Source organism: Chiloscyllium plagiosum, unplaced genomic scaffold (genome assembly GCF_037043375.1).
Source record: "Chiloscyllium plagiosum isolate Xiang-an unplaced genomic scaffold, Cpla_swu_hap1 HiC_scaffold_8, whole genome shotgun sequence".
NCBI classification, from domain to species: domain Eukaryota; kingdom Metazoa; phylum Chordata; class Chondrichthyes; order Orectolobiformes; family Hemiscylliidae; genus Chiloscyllium; species Chiloscyllium plagiosum.
Window position 1 is genome coordinate 57,151,231 of NW_028270146.1, and position 22,220 is coordinate 57,173,450.

Below are 22,220 nucleotides of genomic sequence, written 5' to 3' on the forward strand. Positions count from 1 at the left end.
GAAGCTCTTTGGGTGCTCGACAGGCTATTAAAGATGATGCAGGTGGAAAGGGAATGGGGGGGCTCAGTTAGCTGGATAGCTGGTTTGCGATGCAGAATAACATCATGAGTTGAATTTCTGCACTGGCTGAGTTTACTATGAAGGACTTTCCTTCTCAGCCTTTCCCCTCTCCTGAGGTGGGGTGACCTTCAGGTTAAACCACCACCAGTCATCTCTCTCTAACGGCAGATCAATCCAAGGTCTGGTAAGACTATGGCAACTTTACTATTACCTTTAGGTGCAAGGGAAGCCTATGAATCCTGGGATATCGACTGAGTTGGATGTTGTTCTAGTAATAGCATGTGGTAAAATTAGGCTCGAATTGAGCATAACAGATACTGTAGGTATATGGTAGATAGTTAATAGGGTATATTTGGTCAGATAAGGATAACAAAAAAAATCACTAGGCCTCATGGTGGAAATCCTTCCAAAAAGCTCAAAGCAACTTGGACTAATCAAAAACCCAATTTAGAAGTATGGGTCACTGGACTCGAAATGTTAACTCTTCTTTTTCTCTGCAGATGCTGCAAGGTCTACCGAGTTTCTCCAGCAATTTTTGTTTTTGTTTCAGATTTCTAGCATCTACAATTCTTTGTTTATATTCAGTACAATTGTCAGAATATTGTCAGTGTCAATAGCCTATGATAGCGTCATGTGTGTTCAGTGTCTTGATATTATGTGGAATGAATTGAGTAATTGGTATAAATTGATATGAATATAACTGAGAGAAGTGCTGATCTTTGACGTTATATTGAACTGACACCTCATCTGTCAAGTGAAGTGTGCAAAATTTAAAGAGGAGCAGTGAGTTTTCCAAGTATACCAATTGACCTCATAGAAAACAGATTATCTTTCCTTCAATTTATACCCATCTTTGGCCAATAACAATGTATGAACTTCAAAAAAATTCACTGACTTAAAAGGATAATGAACTATTGAACAATTAAGTAAATAAAAGCTGAAAGAACTGCGGATGCTGTAAATCAGAGACAAAATTGCTGGAAAAGCTCAGAAGGTCTGGCAGCATCTGTGAAGATAAATCAGAGTTAATGTTTCAGGTCTGGTGACCCTTCCTCAGAACAGGATTAAGTAAATAACATGAATATTGAAAATCAGACGTCAGTGGTTCCTGGGTTAAGTTTGTTTCCAGAGACCTGAGCATATAACTTGGGCGTAGTATGCAGTGCACCACTGAAGATATGTTTCATTATTAGTGATGTGAGCTGAAATTTTCTCTCAGGTCAGGAATGTAAAAAAAATGCTTTATAATAACTTCATAAAATATTTAGAAATGCATTGATATTATGAAGAAAGCTTTGCTAGTTATAAAGTGTAGAACAGGTCTCTCCGGTTGCAAAGAACATGTCTTTTGTACAGACATCCCTGATAAGGCTAGACCTCAAAACCCATTCAAAAACCAACCTAGAAAAGGTTAAAAACAGCCTCTCAAAAATGAATAAATCATTAAGGACAGGAAAAGATTTTTTTGAAGTGATCCATGCTAGTCAGTCCTCATCAAACAAAAGACGATTGGGAAAGGATGCTTCCCAGGACCTCAGCTTGAAAGGCATCGAACAGAAGAGGCGAAAGCTAAAAACTGATTAGAAATGTCTGCCACCCCCAGTGGCAGAAATTGGCTTCATCAGTCATCTGGGACAGTAAACCATCCTTGCTTGTCATGGGTTATATGCTTCTCCTGCCTACTTACCTGATGCATTATTTTTAAAACTTTGATTCTTAATAAACTACTTAATGAACTGTTTTTAAATCACTTAGAACCTCAAACTTCTCTTTTGGTTGACTGTCACTCCCAGGATACAATCTTACATAAATTTGGTGGAGGGAGAATATCAAGTCAAGAAACCCTACCAGAGTTAGATTCCTGAAACGATCCTTCAGTGCCAGGCAAATTGGCATCCAGAAAGCCATTTCTCATCCAATTATGGATGGCTACCATTGCCAAAATGTGACAGGGTGGTGGTCTCCCTGCCTCTGGACCAGAAGGTCTGCGTTCAAGGCCAAACTAAGGATGTGACGACCATAGAGGTGTGTCATAACATGACCAAACAGATTGATTAAAAATAAATTAAGGATAGCAGGCAGCCTCCAGAGGTCCTCCAGAAATTACACATCGGTAGACCTACAGATTGAGCTGGAGATGTGAGAGAGAAAAAAAGAAAGTGAGAGAAAGGGAGAGAGGAGTGCCTGTATCTTGGGGAAACCCCCTGAACCATTTCTAAAGTTTAAGACTAGAGGCCACAAGCAGTGTTGGAAATGAATGATCACATGACATTAATTTGAAAAGCTTTTTCATCTTGGCCAATATTTGTCCCTCAGACCCAGAGCAGTAACAGAAATAAATCTCTTATTGCTAATTGTGGGAACTTGCTGCAGTCAAATTAAATTTCACCTTTCTTATGATGTAAACATAATTTCACTTTTCACACTAATCTTGCTTTTAATGAAGGTGTTAACCTCTTTAAAGTAAATTATGTAATGCATAAAGAAATACAACTCATGTTTTCATTGAAAATGTAACTAACTATCTAATTTCAATCTAAACTAGGCTGTAGCTTTGAACCAAGTCCAAACTTAAGTCAATTTCTCCAACAGAAAAATGATACAAGGAGACATTAAGGAAAACAGAAAAAAAGAAAAAAGCAAATAAAACTGTTTGGTAATGGCTTTACATTTACGGCAACAGAAAATGTCAAAAAGAATAATTTTAGTAATTTTTATATAATTTAAATAATTTTTATCATTCATTGTTCTTAGTAATAGTTACATGATGGAACAGGTAGAATAGGTGTTATTATTTTCTGGTGACTGGTTCACCATGAGCATCAACAACAAATTGGTCTATCCAGCTCATAAGAAAGTAGATTTTATGAGGTTATACTTCCAATGTAGAACTTTACTGTAGAGTGTTCAGCTAAATTGCTGGTCCTCTCAAAAGAAAATTATTGGAGGGAAAACTAAAATTAAAATCAATTTTCAAATTCAAGGTAAAATTTACCCACTGAAATACATATTTAAACCTCCCAGAAAATAAATATTAGCATTTATTTTAGGCAATTAATAAATGAAAAGTTAACCAATCATAAGTAAACATATTTACCTGTTTATCCTGACTTTTGGAAGACACATGCAGCAACAGCAACAAGGCCCCACGTTCAATGAAGCGTCCACATACTGCAGCTTATCAATGGCTTCAGTTGCTCCACCAAGGTAACTTATTGCAAGATGGAAAAAAACAAACAAAGCTACGCACGCATAACTATAAAATGGAGAAAATCATATCAGGTACTAAAATGAATTCACCATTCTTATACCAAAAGATTTCTTCAATGTTACTTACACTGCTGCCACAAAATCAACCAAAGTTCCAGCTCGTGGAACAAACATCCCCAATTGGTAGACAATAGTAGTTACCTAAGAGAAAAAGAACATGATCTTTTGCACATGATTTACAGCTACTAAACTGTTTTATACATACGAAATGTTTTAAGATTGATAGGTTTAATGAGCATCCAGCTGTAATGAACATATCAATCTGAACTCAATGCCATTTTTCATTCTATTAGTCATTTTTACATTGAGAGACTTCAAAGGACGAGGCATTCGACAAGGTTTCCCATGGGAGACTGATTAGCAAGGTTAGATCTCACGGAATACAGAGAGAACTAGCCATTTGGATACAGAACTGGCTCAAAGGTGGTGGTGGAGGGTTGTTTTTCAGACTGGGGGCCTGTGACCAGCGGAGTGTCACAAGGATCAGTGTTGGGTCCTCTACTTTTTCTCATTTACATAAATGATTTGGATGCGAACATCCAACTTACAGTTGGTAAGTTTGCAGATGACACCAAAATTGGAGGTGTAGTGGACAGCGAAGAAGGCTGCCTCAGATTACAACAGGATCTTGACCAGATGGGCCAATAGGCTGAGAAGTGGCAGATGGAGTTTAATTCAGATAAATGTGAAGCGCTGCATTCTGGGAAAGCAAATCTGAGCAGGATTTCTACACTTAATGGTAAGGTCCTAGGGAGTGTTGCTGAACAAAGAGACCATGGAGTGCAGGTTCTTAGCTCCTTGAAAGTGGAGTCGCAGTAGATAGGATAGTGGTATGCTTTCCTTTATTGGTCAGAGTATTGAGTACAGGTGTTGGGAGGTCATGTTGCGGCTGTTGGTTAGGACATTGGTTTGGCCACCTTTGGAATGTTGCATGTAATTCTGGTCTCCTTATCGGAAAGATGTTGTGAAACTCGAAAGGGTTCAGAAGAGATTTACAAGGATGTTGCCAGGGTTGGAGGATTTGAGCTATAGGGAGAGGCTGAACAGACTGGGATGGTTTTCCCTGGAGCATCTGAGGCTGAGGGATGACCTTGTAGAGGTTTACAAAATTATGAGGGGCATGGATAGGGTAAATAGGCAAAGTATTTTCCCTGGGGTCAGGGAAGTCCAGAACTAGAGGGCATAGGTTTAGGGTGAGAGGGGAAAGATATAAAAGAGACCTACGGGCAACTTTTTCACACAGAGCATGGTACGGGTATGGAGTGAGCTACCAGAGGATATGGTGGAGGCTGGTACAATTGCTACATTTAAGAGGCATTTGGATGGGTTTTTGAATCGGAAGAGTTTGGAGGGATATGGGCTGGGTGCTGGCAGGTGAGACTAGATTGGGTTGGGATATCTAGTCGACATGGATGGTATGGACTGAAGGGTCTGTTTCCATGCTGTACATCTCTATGACCCTATGACACTATATGTCATTATTAATACACAAATTGGCTAGCAAGTTCAAGGATTGAAAGATATTTATGAGATTTGAATCTCAAATTTGCCACCCTTCAGCTTACACAAATAACATTTTACATGTTGTTTTCAAGAACTTGTTGGATTTGTGCATTGATTGTCCAATAAACTCAAGACTGAAAATTAGGGCTGGATATAAGCAAGATTTTTGACATTGAAATAATAACTATTTCAATGACAATGATCCTCTCTGTCTCAGAAAGGTAACAATTTAAACTGTTCACTGTTGAGTAGTAAATTAGGTTTTTCGGATTGTATCCATTTTATGTTTTTATATTCATCTCAAAAGAATTAGCAAGCTAAAGAAACATTCAGTGTTCACACATAAAGAGCTGTCACTTGGGGCAGTGTTAAAACTGTTGGAACTGTACCCAACCACTTATCCCTTGCACCCTGTTTACCAGGAAATCCACCTGCCATCCTGCTCCAGAAATTCAAACTCTATCTACAATCAAAACCAGTACTGTGAAAATCAAAGATTTTTGCAAACTATGTGGAAGATTGAGTTCTCCATTTTAACAGTGAACTTCTCTATCCAAAAATAAACGTTAGAACCTAGTCTTAAACGTCAGAAATGACAGCAAGACATTTGAATAAAATTGTGGGAGAAGGAGGCAATTCATACATTATTTTACATAGTGAATTGTTTGAATCTTAATTTTAAAACTAAAGAACCAAATATTGTAGAGAGATTATTCTCTGTGAATGGTGCCTACTTGCAGTGTACTGAAACTTTATTAAGACCAGCCAAATCGTAACATACAAATATTACTACAAATACCTGTACCTGTGCAATACACCAGTATAGTAATGCACTAGAACTTGCTACTTACAGGGAATATGCCAAGGACCAACAGCGTCTTCTCTCTGATTGAGTCACTTATAATATTATTGTGTAAATAGTTCCAAAGTTCAAAGAAGATAGCATATGTGGCAATTGCTATAATATTAAGGATCACCATAAGGGCAATTTCAGCATTACTGAGACCTATTGAAAAAACAAAATAAGATTTACCTCAGTGCCTCAGTACATCAAATGCAAACAAACAATTACTCAATGATATAATTTTCTTCCACTATATCTGCTTTAAACCAATATGTATAAAATGCTCTTGATATCATGGGGTAGTTGCCCCGTCAGCAGCAAGTGGAAACACCACCTGTCCATATGAGTCCACCAGTGACTTCTGATAATTTCACCCTGGAAGCATCATTTGATGCTGACAGCAGGTTTGGATTACAAATTGTTCTTGTAAAATGAGCACTCCAGAGAAGCCTAGAGTTATTACACATCTTCAGTTGTCTGCCTAAAGGTCGGGGGCATCACCTTCTTAAATCAGCGCAGTACATATGGTGTAGCAGTTGAATACAACCCAGTGGCTCACTAGATCATTTCAGAGGACAGTGATCTGTCAACTACCTAGCTGTAGATCTGCAATCACATGAAGGCCAGACCAGAGTAGAACAGTAGATAAAGGCCACAAGTGAAATTGATTTTTTTTTCTTAAGTGGTAGTTTAATAGTTCTTTGATCATAATTAATGAGAGTAACATTGTCTTCCAGGTTTATTCCCTGCATTTAAATTCCCTCAACTGTCCTGGTGTCTGTGGAACATTAATCCAGTAATGTTACCAATATGTTACCCTCCCCAGTATCCTCTTCTTAGGTTTAATGCTGCTGAGAGGGCTGAAATAACAGTTCTGGTGAAACCTTTAAACGGCTGTGGCCAATCAAAATGTGCCGTAACCATCTGTGTAGCAGTCCTGCTAAATAATAGCAGCAGCCTTTGTGACAGAAGAGAGGAAGCAGTTTGAATAGCTTCTCGATTTTTTGATAAACCTTTGGAAAGCAGTATTAAAAGCTGTCCCAATCGACATGCTTCTAGAAACTTTCAATCTCTTGTGAATAAACCAGCTAATATTGAGCTGAATCTTTCTGAAATATCTAGTGAAGATGTGGGATACTTCCAAGTTGTCAATCAAACTAGGTCTGTCAGGGACTAAACCAGAATGTGTGCTGAGGTCTGTCCTAGGGATCTTAAGCCCTTGAATCTAAAGGGATGAAATTTGTTTAACCTTCAACTGAGAAATGAGCCAACAATGCCAACCCACCAATGAGCTATATGGACAGAAAAAAAACATACACGCAAATAAACAGGACCTACTCCCCCCCCCACCACTCCCACCATAAACCACCACAACCATCACCACCACCATTTTTCTTTGAATTGAGATGCAAGAACCAAGAAAAAAGCTGGGCAGATACAGTGAGAATGAAAAAAAAAGATCCCCAACTTGAATAAAACTGTCTTATTTTTCATTAATGTTCAATGGCTAATGAGAACCTTGCTGGAAACAGCTGAGGAATCAATTTGCATGTATTAACATTTCATTATTACCTAATCTTACCTTATTTATATGCCAGTTGCTATTCTCCCAGGCAGTGGAGTGAAACTAGGTGGCGCTAATTCCCAACTTTAAAGTCAGAACACTGGCATCTTCTCCATGCATCTATCATGGTCAGCTTCCCCAACATCTTAGTGTTCACTGCAAGGCAGTCACTGCCTCCATTTACAGATGTTGGCATCAGCAAAGTACCACTATCACCACATCATCATGGCATATCTTGGACCAACTCATGATACAGCTCAGCACTTCATTACTGTAGTTTGGAACTCACCCACACCTTTCATTGCAATTCCACTGCTAGGCCACTTAGGAACCGCCTAGGAACCCTCCAACCACAAGGGATGAACTCGGATTTCACCAGTTTCCTCATTCCCCCTCCCCCTACCTTGTCTCAGTCAAATCCATCGAATTCAGCACCGCCTTCCTAACCTGCAATCTTCTTCCTGACCTCTCCAGTCTGACCTCCCCAGTCTGACCTATCACCCTCACCTTGACCTCTTTCCACCTATCACATTTCCGACGCCCCTCCCCCAAGTCCCTCCTCCCTACCTTTTATCTTAGCCTGCTGGACAAACTTTCCTCATTCCTGAAGAAGGGCTTATGCCCGAAACGTCGATTCTCCTGTTCCCTGGATGCTGCCTGACCTGCTGCGCTTTTCCAGCAACACATTTTCAGCTCTGATCTCCAGCAAGTGCAGACCTCACTTTCTCCCCTAGGCCACTTTATGCACAGGTTTATGTATCCATCTCATGAACAGGGTGCATTTCAGAATTCTTAACTTGTGTTCTTCGTGCTCACTCACTTTGCACTTACTTGGATACAGACAACACCCTGTCTTGTCTTGCATTTTAGAGCAGTCAAAAGCTAGGCTGCTTGACAACTTCAGAATTGGCTGCCAATGTTTGACATGGTGTGCAGCTGAGGTTGAATTACTGCACCTACGATGCGGCTGCTGTCAGATTCCAGCACCAATGAGTATTTTCTCTAGAGCTAGAGGGCATAGTCTGAGAATTTGGGCCAGACCATTCAAGAAATCAGTGGTTAGCACTGCTGCCTCACAGCACCAGGGTCCCAGATTCGATTCCAGCCTCGGGTGATTGTCTGTGTGGAGTTTGCATGTTCTCCCCGTGTCTGTGTGGGTTTTCTCCAGGTGCTCCAGATTCCTCCCACAGTCCAAAGATGTGCAGGTCAGGTGAATTGGCCATGCTAAATTGCCCATAGCGATAGGTGAATTATCAGAGGGTAGTGGGTCTGGGTGGGTTACTCTTCGGAGGGTTGGTGTGGACTTGTTGGGCTGAAGGGCCTGTTTCCACACAGTAGGCAATCTAATCTAACCTAATATAAAAGGTGAAAGTGAGAACTGCAGGTGCTGGAGACTAGAGTCAAGAGTGTGGTGCTGGAAAAGCACAGCAGGTCAGGCAGCATCCGAGGAGCAGGAAAATCACTTTTGCCTGAAACGTAGATTTTCCTGCACTCAAGAAAAGGTTAGTAAGCATTTCTATGCATGAAGCATTATAAATTTTTGGAATTCTGGATCAGTTGTCAACTTTAAATCCGAGATGGATAAATTTTGTTTAGCAAAATTATTAAAGGATATGGACTAAAGGTAGGTAAATGGAATTAGGCCAAAGACCAGCCATGATCTCATTGAAGGGTGGACCAGGCTCAAGGGGCTGAATGGCCTCCTCCTGTTGTTATGTTCTTCTGCTATTGAATGCAAGATTATACAAGAATGGGGTCATGGAAGTGAGCCACATACTGCATGTGGCAAGCAGCAGAAAATTTGAGAAAAATTGTCAGGGCTCATGAAGAGAATGCCTCCATGAAACATCTTGAAGCTGACGCAGCCAACATATGGAAAGGTTAGCCCATTGTTACTGGTTCTGGATTAGTGGTGCTGGAAGAGCACAGCAGTTCAGGCAACATCCGAGGAGCAGTAAAATCGACGTTTCAGGCAAAAGCCCTTCATCAGGAATAAAGACAGAGAGCCTGAAGCATGGAGAGATAAGCTAGAGGAGGGTGGGGGTGGGGAGAAAGTAGCATAGAGTACAATAGGTGAGTGGGGAGGGGATGAAGGTGATAGGTCGGGGGCGGGGAGAGGGTGGAGTGGATAGGTGGAAAAGAAGATAGGCAGGTAGGACAAGTCATGGAGACAGTGCTGAGCTGGAAGTTTGGAACTAGGGTGAGGTGGGGGAAGGGGAAATGAGGAAACTGTTGAAGTCCACATTGATGCCCTGGGGTTGAAGTGTTCCGAGGCGGAAGATGAGGCGTTCTTCCTCCAGGCGTCTGGTGGTGAGGGAGCGGCGGTGAAGGAGGCCCAGGACCTCCATGTCCTCGGCAGAGTGGGAGGGGGAGTTGAAATGTTGGGCCACAGGGCAGTGTGGTTGATTGGTGCGGGTGTCCCGGAGGTGTTCCCTAAAGCGCTCTGCTAGGAGACGTCCAGTCTCCCCAATGTGGAGGAGTCCGCATCGGGAGCAATGGATACAATAAATGATATTAGTGGATGTGCAGGTAAAACTTTGATGGATGTGGAAGGCTCCTTTAGGGCCTTGGATAGAGGTGAGGGAGGACATGTGGGCGCAGGTTTTGCAATTCCTGCAGTGGCAGGGGAAGGTGCCAGGATGGGAGGGTGGGTTGTAGGGGGGCATGGACCTGACCAGGTAGTCACGGAGGGAACGGTCTTTGTGGAAGGCGGAAAGGGGTGGGAAGGGAAATATATCCCTGGTCTTTTTGGAGGTGGCGGAAATGTCGGCGGATGACTTGGTTTATGCGAAGGTTGGTAGGGTGGAAGGTGAGCACCAGGGGCGTTCTGTCCTTGTTACGGTTGGAGGGGTGGGGTCTGAGAGCGGAGGTGCGGGATGTGGACGAGATGCGTTGGAGGGCATCTTTAACCACGTGGGAAGGGAAATTGCGGTCTCTAAAGAAGGAGGCCATCTGGTATGTTCTGTGGTGGAACTGGTCCTCCTGGGAGCAGATACGGTGGAGGCGGAGGAATTGGGAATACGGATGGCATTTTTGCAAGAGGTAGGGTGTTACTGGTGCCTTGTTTGCCTTAATTGTTTTCATTTAATTTGATCTTGATTGCTTTAAGAAACCTATTTTATGTATCTTGAGATTTAAAAAATGCTAATTATAAAGCCATACTTCATTGTTTTCATTTCAAATCCTTAATGGATCACTATTTGAAAAACATATGATACCATCTTTTACAATTCTGATCCAAATCATTGTGTATTTATGAGTGTATTAAGTCTGAATGAGTCGATATCTTCAGGGCAAAGGCAACAAAAGGGAAAATGATTATAATAAATGGGGTGGGGGGGCAGCAACTGTATGTTACTTCATGATAAATATTTTATGTTGCATAAAGTGTTTAAGAAGATTTTCATCACTCAGTGAGGAGCAAATTGAGTCATGAAACAACTTAGCTTTCACCGGAAAAGCTCCCCAACCCAGCAACATTTGATGTGTTGGGAAGGCCGGTGTGCAAAATCAAAGTCAGATTTCCCATTGAGACGGCAATAGGAAAATTGTATTTCCTCCCCCTTTCCTCTTTGTGTGATCTAATGTGGGTTTTGAAAACCCGAAAAAAAAGTTCTTCCTCCTCAGAGAATTTGTGATCACTGGGGCAGTCTGCTATGGAGTCAAAAATGTTTTGAAAGGTAAATGCAAAATGACACCTTCAAATGTTAGTATTGTAGTCATGTTTTATCTTTTTTACAGTTCTAGGATGTCTGCCATCAGGACCTTAGTATTGTTAGCTTTTATACTCTTCAGATGAATTAGGATTCTAAGAGAATCAAAGGACATGGGTTTAATGCAGAAAGGTGAAACTGAAGTAGCTCGGTTATTGAATGGCAAAGGGCTGAGTGGTGTACTCATATTCCGAGTGACATTTGGAAAGATTTGTAGCTCAGGTTGAGGTTCTGGATGTAAGTTTGCTCGCTGAGCTGGAAGGTTCGTTTTCAGATATTTCGTCATCATACTGGGTAACAGCATCAGTGAGCCTCCAGTGAAGCGCCGGTGGTATGTCCCACTTTCTATTTATGTGTTTCAGCTTTGTTAGGTGGGTGATGTCATTTCCAGTTCTTTTTCTCAGAGGATGGTAGATGGGGTCCAAATAGATGGATTTATTGAAAGAGTTCCAGTTGGAATGCCATGATTCAAGGAATTCTCATGTGTGTCTCTGTTTGGCTTGTCCTAGGATAGCTGTGTTGTCCCAGTCAAAGTGGTGTCCTTCTTCATCTGTATGTAAGGATACTTGTGAGAGTGGATCATTTCTTTTTGTGGTTAGTTGATGCTCATGTATCCTGGTGGCTAGTTTTCTACCTGTTTGTTCGATGTACTGACTGTTACAGCCCTCCCAACCATCTAACCCAAACTTTGGGTCCGCTGCATGGATTACACCTTTGCCATCACCAAATGAAACAAATTAGAGGAAACCTACAACACCATCAATAATATGTTCACTGGCATAAAATTCACAAAAGAGGAAGAGAACAACAACAAACTGCCATTCCTACATGTAGAGCGAAAACGCAGTGGAGAACATCAAACCTGCATCTACAGAAAAACAACACACATGGACCAAATACTTAACCAATCATCCCAACACCCACAAATGAAGCTGCATTAGGGCATTATTTCACCAAGCTACCATACACTGCAGCACAGGGGAACTACAAAGAACAAAAGAGAAATACCTACACAGCATGTTCAAGAAGCATGGGTATCCAATAAACACAGTCAGCTAATTCCTCAGCAACAAACCCAAACAAGCAGACACAATGCACTCAGAAACCCTAGCCACTTTACCTGACATCAAAGACATCTCTGACATGAGCTCCAGACTACTCAGCCCTCTTAGCATCATGGTAGCCCACAAATCTACCAACACACTTAAACAGCAGCTAATGGACTTAAAATACCCTATACAATGAATATATAGGGTATACCATTTACAAAATACCTTGCAAGGACTGTACCAACACTACATCAAACAGGTAGAAAGCGAGCTCTACCAGGATACATAAACATCAGCTAGCCACAAAAAGACTTAACCCACTATCACTGGTATCCTTTCATACAGACAAAAAAGGACACCACTTCGACTGGGACAACACATCTATCCTCGAACAAGCCAAACAGAGACATGCACATAAATATCTAGACGCATGGCATTCCAACCGAAACTCTATCAATAAATATATCGACTTGGACCTCATCTATCATCCTCTGAGAAAAAGAACTGGAAATGACATCACCCACCTAACAAAGCCGAAACACATAAATAGAAAGTGGAACATACCACCCGTGCTTCACCAGAGGCTCACTGATGATGTTACCTAGTAGGGTGATGAAACGTTTGAAAACAAACCTTCCAGCTCAGTGAGCAACCTTACATCCAGAACTCATGTTCCTCTTTCCTAGGTTCTTGGACTTTTAAAGAAGTAGCCAGCATTCTCATGACCAGCATTTATCCTTTATCATAGTTGATCTTTGTTGTTTGTGGAACTACTGTCTGTGCAATTTAGCATTTGCTGACGTATTAACAATGTTTATGCTTCAAATAAAATCATTAGTTCTGAAACATTCAGATCATTCTTAGGGTATAAACAACACTGTATAAATTCGTAGTCGAGTCGTAGAGATCTACAGCACAGAAAAAGATCCTTCAGCCCATCATTCTACACCAGTCAAAAACAACCATTACTCCATTTTCCATCATTTGGCCCATAGCCTTGTATGCCTTAGCATCACAAATTCACATCTAAATACTTCTTAAATGCATTGAGGGTTTCAGCTTCTACTGTCCTTACAGGCACTGAATTCTAATTTCCCACAACCCTCTGGGTGAAAAACATTTTCCTCAAATTTCCTCTAAATCTCCTATCCCTTGCCTTAAACCTGTGCCCCTGATTATTGCACCCTCCACCAAGGGGAAAAGTTGCCTTCTATATTTGATGAATCTATGTCCTTTATAATTTTATACATCTCAGTCATGTTCCTTCTCCATCTCCTCTCCTCTAAGGAAAACAGCCCCAAGTCTGTCCAATCTCTCCACGTAAATGAAACTCTCCAGTTCAGGCAACATCCTGGTAAATCTCCTTTGCATCCTCTCCAGTGTTATCACATCCCTCCCATAATGTGGGTTCCGGAACTGCACACAATACTCTAGCTGAGACCTAACCAAAGATTTACACAGGTCCAGCATAACCTCTCTGCTCTTAAACTCTGTGCTTTGGCTAATAAAGCAAGTATACTATATGCCTTCATAACCACTTTTTCCACCTGTCCTGATACTTTAGGGGAATGATGTACATGCAAATCAAGGTCCTTTTGATTCTCTGTATTTCCCAAGGTCCAACCATTCATTATGTATTCTATTGCCTTGTTTGTCCTGCTCAAGTACATCACCTCACATTCATCTGGATTGAATTCCATTTGTCACTGATCAACCCTTTATGGATATGGATATGGATCAGCCTATCTATATCCTCGTGTAATCTAAAACTATCCTTATTAATTAGCACCCCACCAATTTTTGTATTATCTGCAAACTTACTGATAAACCCTCCTACATTCAAGTCTAAATCATTTATATAAACTATAATAGCAAGGGCCCTACCACTGACCCCTGTGGGGTACCATTGGACACAGACTTCTGGTTGGAAAACATCTCTCAACCATCATCCTCTGTTTTTGCCACTTAGCCAATTGTGGATCCAATTAGCCAACTTTTCTTGAATTCTGTGCTCTCTTAATTTTGCTATCAGTTTCCCATGTGGGACTTTATCAAAAGCTTTGCTGAAGTGCAAGTAGATGACATCAAAAGAATTACTTCATCTACACACCTAATCACCTTTTCGAAAAATTCAGTCAAGTTGGTCAGACATGACCTGCCCTTAAAAAAACCCAGGATGACTGTCTTTATTTACTCCTTGCTTCCCCAAATGCAGATTAATCCTGTCCCCCACAACTGCTTCCATCACTGAGTTTAGATTAGATTGAACGGTCTTTAGTTTCCTGGTTTATCATTGCTTTCTTCTTGAATAATGATACCATGTTGGCATCCTCCAGTCTCTGGCACATCTCCTATGGTCAAAAGGGAATTTAAAAATGTTGCCAATGCCTCTGCTATTTCCTTCTTTGCATCATTCAAGGACAACTTCATCTGAACCTGGAAATTTAACTGCTTTTAAGTGTGCTAATCCACTCAGAATGTGTTCTTTATCCATGCTAATTTTATAAATTGTATTACAGACCTCCTCCCTGATTTCTATACCCAGCTTGTCCCTCTCAGCAGCGAACAACAAAAGTATTCATTTAGAACCCTACCACCGTGGGTGGCACGGTGGCACAGTGGTTAGCACTGCTGCCTCGCAGCGCCAGAGACCCGGGTTCAATTCCCGACTCAGTCGACTGACTGGAGTTTGCACGTTCTCCCCGTGTCTGTGTGGGTTTCCTCTGGGTGCTCCGGTTTCCTCCCACAGTCCAAAAATGTGCAGGTCAGGTGAATTGGCCATGCTAAATTGCCCGTAGTGTTAGGTAAGGGGTAAATGTAAGGGAATGGGTGGGTTGCGCTTCGGCGGGTCGGTGTGGACTTGTTGGGCCGAAGGGCCTGTTTCCACACTGTAAGTAATCTAATCTAATCTAATACCTCCTCTGGCTCCACACAGAAATTATTGTGTGATCCTGAAGGGGCCCCACTCCTTCCCTCTTTGTCCTTTTACCCTTAATGCATTTTTAAAATAACTTAGTATTTTCTTTTATTTTACTTATCATGCTCCCTTTCAGCTCTCCTAATGTTTTTAAGTTCCCTCTTGCGCAGTCTACATTCCTCTTGGGCTCTTGCTGTTTTGAGATCTTAGTATCTGTTATAGCCTCTCTTTATCTCTTAATCCAATACTGTATATCTCTGGATATACAGGGTTCACAGGACTTGATGCTCCCACCCTTTGTCTTCACTGGAACATGTTAACCCTGTACTCTCCAATTTTCCTTCTTGAATGCATTCTATTGTTCTGAGGAAGATTTACCTGAATCTACCTGCTCCCTCTCTGTCCAAATCATGACTGATTTTCTTAAATTCAGCCTTTCGCCCAATTGAGAACCTAAAATTAAGCACAGGATCACCCCCTGTGTTGTAGGGACTTCTATGTACGAGCTTAAAAAGTGCATTTTAAGCATTCCACTCCCTCTGAACCTTTCACACTATGACTATCCCAGTTACGTTGCAAAATTATTAGTAAATTTGCATATTACACCAAAGTTGGTAGTGTAGTGGACAGTGAAGAAGGTTATCTCACAACAGGACCTTGATCAGATGAGCCAATGGGCCAAACGATCCAAAGATAGGTGGAGGAGCAGTAAGTATTGAGAGGCAGGAAAGCTGCAGAAGAGTTTAGACAGTTTAGGAGAGTGGGCAAAGAAATGGCAGATGAAATACAATATGGGAAAGTATGAGGGTATGCACTTTGGTAGGAGGAATAGAGGCATGGACTATTTTCTAAATGGGGAGAAAATTCAGAAACCTGAAGTGCAAAGGGACTTGGGAGTCCGAGTCCAGGTTTCTCCTAAGGTTTACTTGCAGGTTGAGTCAGTAGTTAGGAAGGCAAATATAATGTTGTCATTCATCTTGAAAGGACGAGAATATAAAAGCAGGTATGTACTTCTGAGGCTTTGTAAGCCTCTGGTCAGACCACATTTAGAGTATTGTGAACAATTTTGGGCCTCAGGAAGGATGTGTTAGCCCTGGAGTAAGTCCAAAGGAGGTTCATGAGAATGATTCCAGGAATGTTTGAATGGGACTATACTCGATGGAGATTGAGAAGGATGAGGGAGGATCTGATTGAAACTTACAGAATACTGAACGGCCTGGACAGAGTGGACATTGGAAAGATGTTTCCATTGGCAGGAGAGACGAGGATCCAAAGGCACAGCCTTAGAGTATAGGGAAGACCCTTTAGAACAGAGATAAAGAGAAACTTCATCAGCCAGAGAGTGGTGAATCTGTGGAATTCAATGCCATAGAAGGCTGTGAACGACAGGTCATTAAGTACATTTAAAACAGAGATAGGTAAGTTCTTGAATGCCAAGGAAATCAAAGGTTATGGGGTGAAAGCAGGAAAATGGGATTGAAAAACTTATCAGCCATGATTGAATGGCGGAGCATACTTAATGTGCTGAATGGCCTAATTTCTGCTCCTATGTCTTATGGTCTTATGGATCATAAGACATAGGAATGACAGATGGCATTTAATTTAGATAAATGTGAGATGCTGCATTTTAGAAAGACAAATCAGAACAGGGCTTACACAGGGCTTAATGAGAAGGTCCTGGGGAATGTTGCCGAACAAAGAATCCTTAGGGATGCAGGTTCATAGTTCCTTGAAGGTGGAGCCACAGGTAGACATGGTCGTGAAGAAGGCATTTGGATCACTTGCCTTTATTGGTCAGTACACTGAGCATAGGAGTTGAATGTCATGCTGAGGCTATACAGGACTTTGGTTAGGCCACTTTTGGAATACTGCATTCACTTCTGAGCTCCCTGCTTTAGGAAAGATGCTGTGAAACTTGAAAGTGTGCAGAAAAGATTTACAAGGATGTTGCCAAGGTTGGAGGGGTTAAGCTATAGGGAGAAGCTGAAAAAGCTGGGTCTATTTTCCTTGGAGCATCAGAGGCTGAGGTACGTGAACAGGAAGGGGACTAGATTAATTTAGGATATCTGGTCTGCATGAACAAGTTGAACCAAATGGTCTGTTTCTGTGCAGTACAATTCTACAACATATGACTGTAAGTTGAAATCCCCCACTATCAGTACCTTATGACTTTTGACAGATTGTCTTTTTCAGAGATTGTACCTTATGTATAACACTGGATCACATTTAAACATTTAAAATAATAATCTGTCGTACCTTTCATTTGATCTTCAGAACTTGGCAAACTGTTGCTGCAGTTTAACATGATTGTTGTCGGTAAAGCTTCAATCAAAGCGTTGTTCAAGGAGTTTCAGACAAGATTCTGTATTTCACTATAGTTGAAGATTGCTATATATTCTTCCCAATAAATGTAATAATCCTTTCTGATACTTCTATGCAGAGAATGTTGTCAAAGGTGCTTATGTGTGATGCATCGTGTACACGGCAATAAGTACAGTACACTTTGTCTCCAATAAAATGCAACCAGAAATAATGTGAGAAAAATGAACTTTGTACCCTCTGTGTAAACACTAATGACCTTTTTGATGTTTTTAAAGCACTGTACCTATAACGTGTTCTTCATACAACATCTGAAACTACAGATACTTATCTATAATATTCCCTGAATCAAGTTAAAAAAATTAAAAGGAAATACTTAGGTCCAATATTTACCATCTACAAAGGGTTAAAGTATTATCAGTCAGAGACTGGTACCAGTCAGCAAAAGCAAACATTTTTATCATGCTGCAGGAATGTCATATGTACACAGTGAGTCTCAGAATTAAGAGAAATGGATTATTTCAAAATTTACTGTAAAGTTAGATCCCTGAAGTATCAAGATATTTAATCAGGACATAACAAATAAGGATTTCTTTGTAGTTCATAGCATAAAAGAAGTTTGCAATTTTAACATCTGGATTGTGAATTGTCATTTTAAATTTGATTTCTGTTAGTTGCTTTCCTCACAATTTCAAATGTGGTCTGAAATACAAAGCTGGAAAGAAATTATTAAAAGCTGATTGTTTGAAGCAAATTAACTGAGTGCTGGGTAAAACTTGTAAATAGGGTAGAAGTGTAAATTTGGGTAAGTTCACATAATCATTATATTAATCAAGAGTAGTTATTTCAGTTTAGTAAACTTGGTCGAACAAGGGTTTATATAATCAGGTTAATATACATGAAACAAAGTTCCTTGATTTTGCATGTTATAATAGAAAAAAAATCAAATGGGTTTCATTATGTAGTGATTGTAATGAGGCCAGCCAGGTGGACATCATAGAATTTGAGTTCCTTGAGTGGGGCTGTAACCTGGTCCTATCAGGGAGCCCTGGCTCACAGAGAATTAGCTGTGAGAAGTCACATCAATGTTAAATAGATGGTGAGTTGGTGACAGTATACCAAGGGGTTATTTCAGAGGTGACAAGAGGAAAAAAATATGCTTTTGAAGAAATTTGCTCACAGCTGTCAGCTGTGAGAGGGTTAAGTATTTCTGGTATCATGCCATTATTTGGGAAGTTTGACTCATTTGATCCTACCATCCAAGACTGATTCCAGTATGTGGAAAGAATGCTTTGTAGTAAAAGTCTCGGGCGTAAGCCTGATGGGATGAAATTGGTTGAGAAAGATTCATCTTGATTGGTTTAACATTTTTCAATTAGAAAATGGCTGCCTGAGGGAACTACTAAGTAAGTACAGTTTATGGAATGGGCAGCCAATGATTATGCTAATTGGGAAGTCCGACTAGTCAGTTCACCTTTGTGGGTATTTTAAACAAACAGTAAACTGCTTCTCACAGCTGGCTAAATATCCAATCCCTCACATAGAAGAGTTATACGTAAAGCTGGCGGGGGAGGCTTGCCTTTCACAAAACTGGGCATGAGCCATGCGTGCCTGCAATTGTGGTTAGATGGAGATTCCCAGAATTATGCTACAATATAAGGGGTTGTATCAATATATAAGACCACCATGTGGAGTATCATCAGCATGTGCCATTTTTCAGGGATGATGGAGAGCATTTTCTAATGTCTACTCCAGGTTACCATTTATCAGGATGATGTGCTAATAAAGAAACCTTAGTGAACTTGAACATCATCCTTAAATGTTTCTCCTAGGCGGGCATATGCCTTAAATGGGAAAATGTGTGTTCCAGGCATCCAACATACCTACTTGAGCTACAGAATTTACAAGACCAGGTTACACCCATTGGAAGATAAAGTGAGGCCAATCAAAGGTGACCCAGCTGAGAAAGGGTCAGCCTTGGAAATGGTCTTGCAGCCTAGTTGTAGCCTATAGGAAAGTGAAGAAGCAGCTCTCATTGTCTAAGGTGTTGGAACACTATGATCCTGAGTCAGATCTGGTACTGACATGTGATGCCTCCCCATATGGTACTGGTAAATTTTGGCTCATAGATGGCTTAATGGAAAAGAATGCCCAATAGTGTATGCATCCTGGGCTTTGGCTAATGCAGAGTGCAAATACACCCAGTTAGAGAAGGAAGGTTTTCTTAGGTGTGAGAATGTTCCAACAATACCTGTATGGATATAAATTTGTAACAGTAACAGACCACTACCCCTGCTGGGGCTACTCAAAGAGGACAAGGCCATACCTCCCATAGCTTCAGGTCAAATTCAACAGTGGGCTGTCATTCTAAATGCATACAATTACAAGTTGAAACATTATCCAGGTGGCTAAGTAACAAATGTGGCTGCCTTAAGTTGCCTCCTGCTAGCATTTACACCACTAGAGGTACTGCCAATGGAAGAGTCCACTTTCTGGACACCCTTCGGTGATGGCTGGCAATATTAGACTGTGGACACAAAAGGATCTGATCTTGGCAAACCTAAAACAGCTGCTGGTGATGGGGGAAACTAAAGGGCCATCACAGCCAGAACTGAAACCTTTCTGGACTTGGCAAGACCAGATCACCATTGAGGATCGCACTTTATTACGAGGAGCAAGAGTGATTGTCTGAGCAAAGGTCACTGCCAGGTACAAGCTGAACTCCACCAGGGTCATCCAAGGGTGTCCAAAATGAAGATATTGGTGAGAGCAGGTGGCCAGGACTGAATGCAACCATGGATACAACCATGGAGAGAGAAATGGCTCTTAAAATTACTGAAGAGGTTCTGGAATTTGAAGGTGATTCTCAGATTTACCAAGAAAGTTTAAAAGGAAAGAAAAAGGCCATACTTTTAGAATTAGAAAATAAGTTAAATTTGGATTTAACCAAGGACAAAAGTAAAGCTGAAATTCTAAGGGAATTACTCAAACACTGAGGTGTGTCAGAAAAACAGACAAGTGCAGTAGAGGTAGAAAAATTTAAATTATAATTGAGGAAAATGGAGTTAGAAGGCAAACAAAGGGAGAGAGAGAAAAAGGAAAAAGAGAGAGAGAGGAAACAGAGAGAGAGAGAGAGAGAGAAGGTTCTTGGCAGACCAAAGAGAGAGAGAAGAGAGAATTTGAACTTGAGAAGTTGTGACTTAGCGAAGTCACGTTAACAGGATGGAGATTAAAAGAGAAGGTAGTGATATATATATATATAAATATATCAAATCTCTGCCACATTTTGATGAGAAAGATGTTGAAGCATTCTTTATTTCATTCGAAAAATTGGCTAGGCAGATGGAGTGGTCTGAGGATTTTTGAGTAATGCTAGTTCAGACTAAACTGGTAGGCACAGCAAGTGAGGTGTTTGCTGCACTGTCAGATGAGGTGTCAAGTGATTATGAAGAGGTTAAACAGGCTATTATAAGTGTTTGTGAATTGGTACCAGAAGCATATAGACAGCAATACAAAAACGGAACCAGGTCAGCCTTCAGTTGAGTTTGAAAGAATTAAACACAGTAATTTTGATCAATGGGTGCGCGCTTTGAAAATAGATAGAACATTGAGGCTCTAAGAGAGATTATTGTGCTGGAGGTGTTTAAAAACTCACTTCCAGAGATGGTAAGAATTCATGTGGAGGAACAAAATGTTCAGGAAGTGAGAAGGGCAGCAGAATTAGCAGATGAATACTTACTGGTGCATATGACAAGCTTCCAGAATTTCATCCTGTGAGGGATAGAAATTGGGAGAAGGGGAGATCCTACATTACTAAACCAAGAGTTGCAGGAGAGTGCACAGCCGAGGCAGGGGCTGGGTATGGAGTTAGTACCTGATCTCGACAAAGAATTCACCTCTGTGGGTAAAGTTTACTCCAAAAGAACAGGGGGGTGAAGGACAAGTTATAATTTTGAGAGATACAGGATATAACCAGTTGCTGATAGTAAGGTATGAAAGAATATGCACTCACTCTGATCTGTTACCCGTGAGTGTGGCAATTTGTAGGATAGATGCACAGACATTTAGCGTTCCTCTATGCAAGATCAGGTTGGAGTGCCAACTTAAGACTGGGGAAATTACAGTGGGAGTGATTGACAGAGTGTCAGTTCCAAGAATTCAGTTTGTTCTTGGGAATGATTTGGCAGGATCCAAGGTGGGAGTGTTACCCCTTATTGTGGAGAAGCCCAAGGAAGACCAAGAAACTGAGGAGTTAAAACAGAAATATATCCTGGTATTTTCCCAGACTCTGTAGTAACCAGTTCCCACTATCATAAATCACTGCACGAAGCGAAAAGTAAAGAGAAAGATGAAGGATTTGATGTTCAGTTAGTGGACACCCTGTTTGACATAATGGTGCAGGAAAATCCTGAACAGGCAGAGGGTCAGACAGAAGTGTTTAGTCCTGAAAGGCTAAGAAACTTGCAACAGCAAGACAAGACGATAAAGAATACATATGTGGATACATACTTTGAAAAGGAGGCAGAGAATATTCTGAAAGGAGGGTTATTATCTGAAAGATAGAATTCTCAGACAGAAATGGAGTCCACAGCAGGTTAGTGCAGAGGAGAAATGGGCCGAACTACTTGTAGGAGGTCACCTAGGGGTACGAATGACTCAGGCTAAGGTACAAAAACATTTTTATTGGCCTGGAATGCACAAGGAAGTGGCTAACTATTGGCATACGTGTCATACATGCCAGATGTTAGGTAGGCCACAGGCGGTAATGGAACCCGCACATTTTGTTACCAATTCCTGCATTCAAAGAGCCTTTTACCCAGGTTATAATTGATTGTTAGGTCCCCTCCTGAGAACTAAAAGTGGGAAACAGTACTTATTAACCATAATGGATGTGTCTACCAGATTTCCGGATGCAATTCCATTATGGAGTATCAGGGCAAAAAGGATAGTAGAGGGGTTAATAGCTTTCTTCACCGGTATG

General features: G+C 41.0%; 1 protein-coding gene across 3 annotated transcripts in view; it reads right to left on the reverse strand.

Annotated features, from left to right (window-relative positions):
* Window positions 1-22,220, reverse strand: part of LOC122553620 (organic solute transporter subunit alpha-like) — a 46,041-nt gene that overhangs the window by 11,285 nt on the left and 12,536 nt on the right. For 2 of the 3 annotated variants that reach the window (XM_087989873.1, XM_043697709.2), the window contains exons 3-5: window positions 5,685-5,839; window positions 3,398-3,471; window positions 3,158-3,316 (exon numbers count right to left, since the gene is read on the reverse strand). In XM_087989873.1, coding sequence (XP_087845999.1) covers window positions 3,158-3,316; window positions 3,398-3,471; window positions 5,685-5,813 — 362 coding nt within the window. In that variant the 5' untranslated portion in view covers window positions 5,814-5,839. Of the gene's footprint in view, window positions 1-3,157; window positions 3,317-3,397; window positions 3,472-5,684; window positions 5,840-17,176; window positions 17,532-22,220 lie in introns of those variants that run through there. The other variant, XM_043697707.2, reaches the window with a different exon arrangement.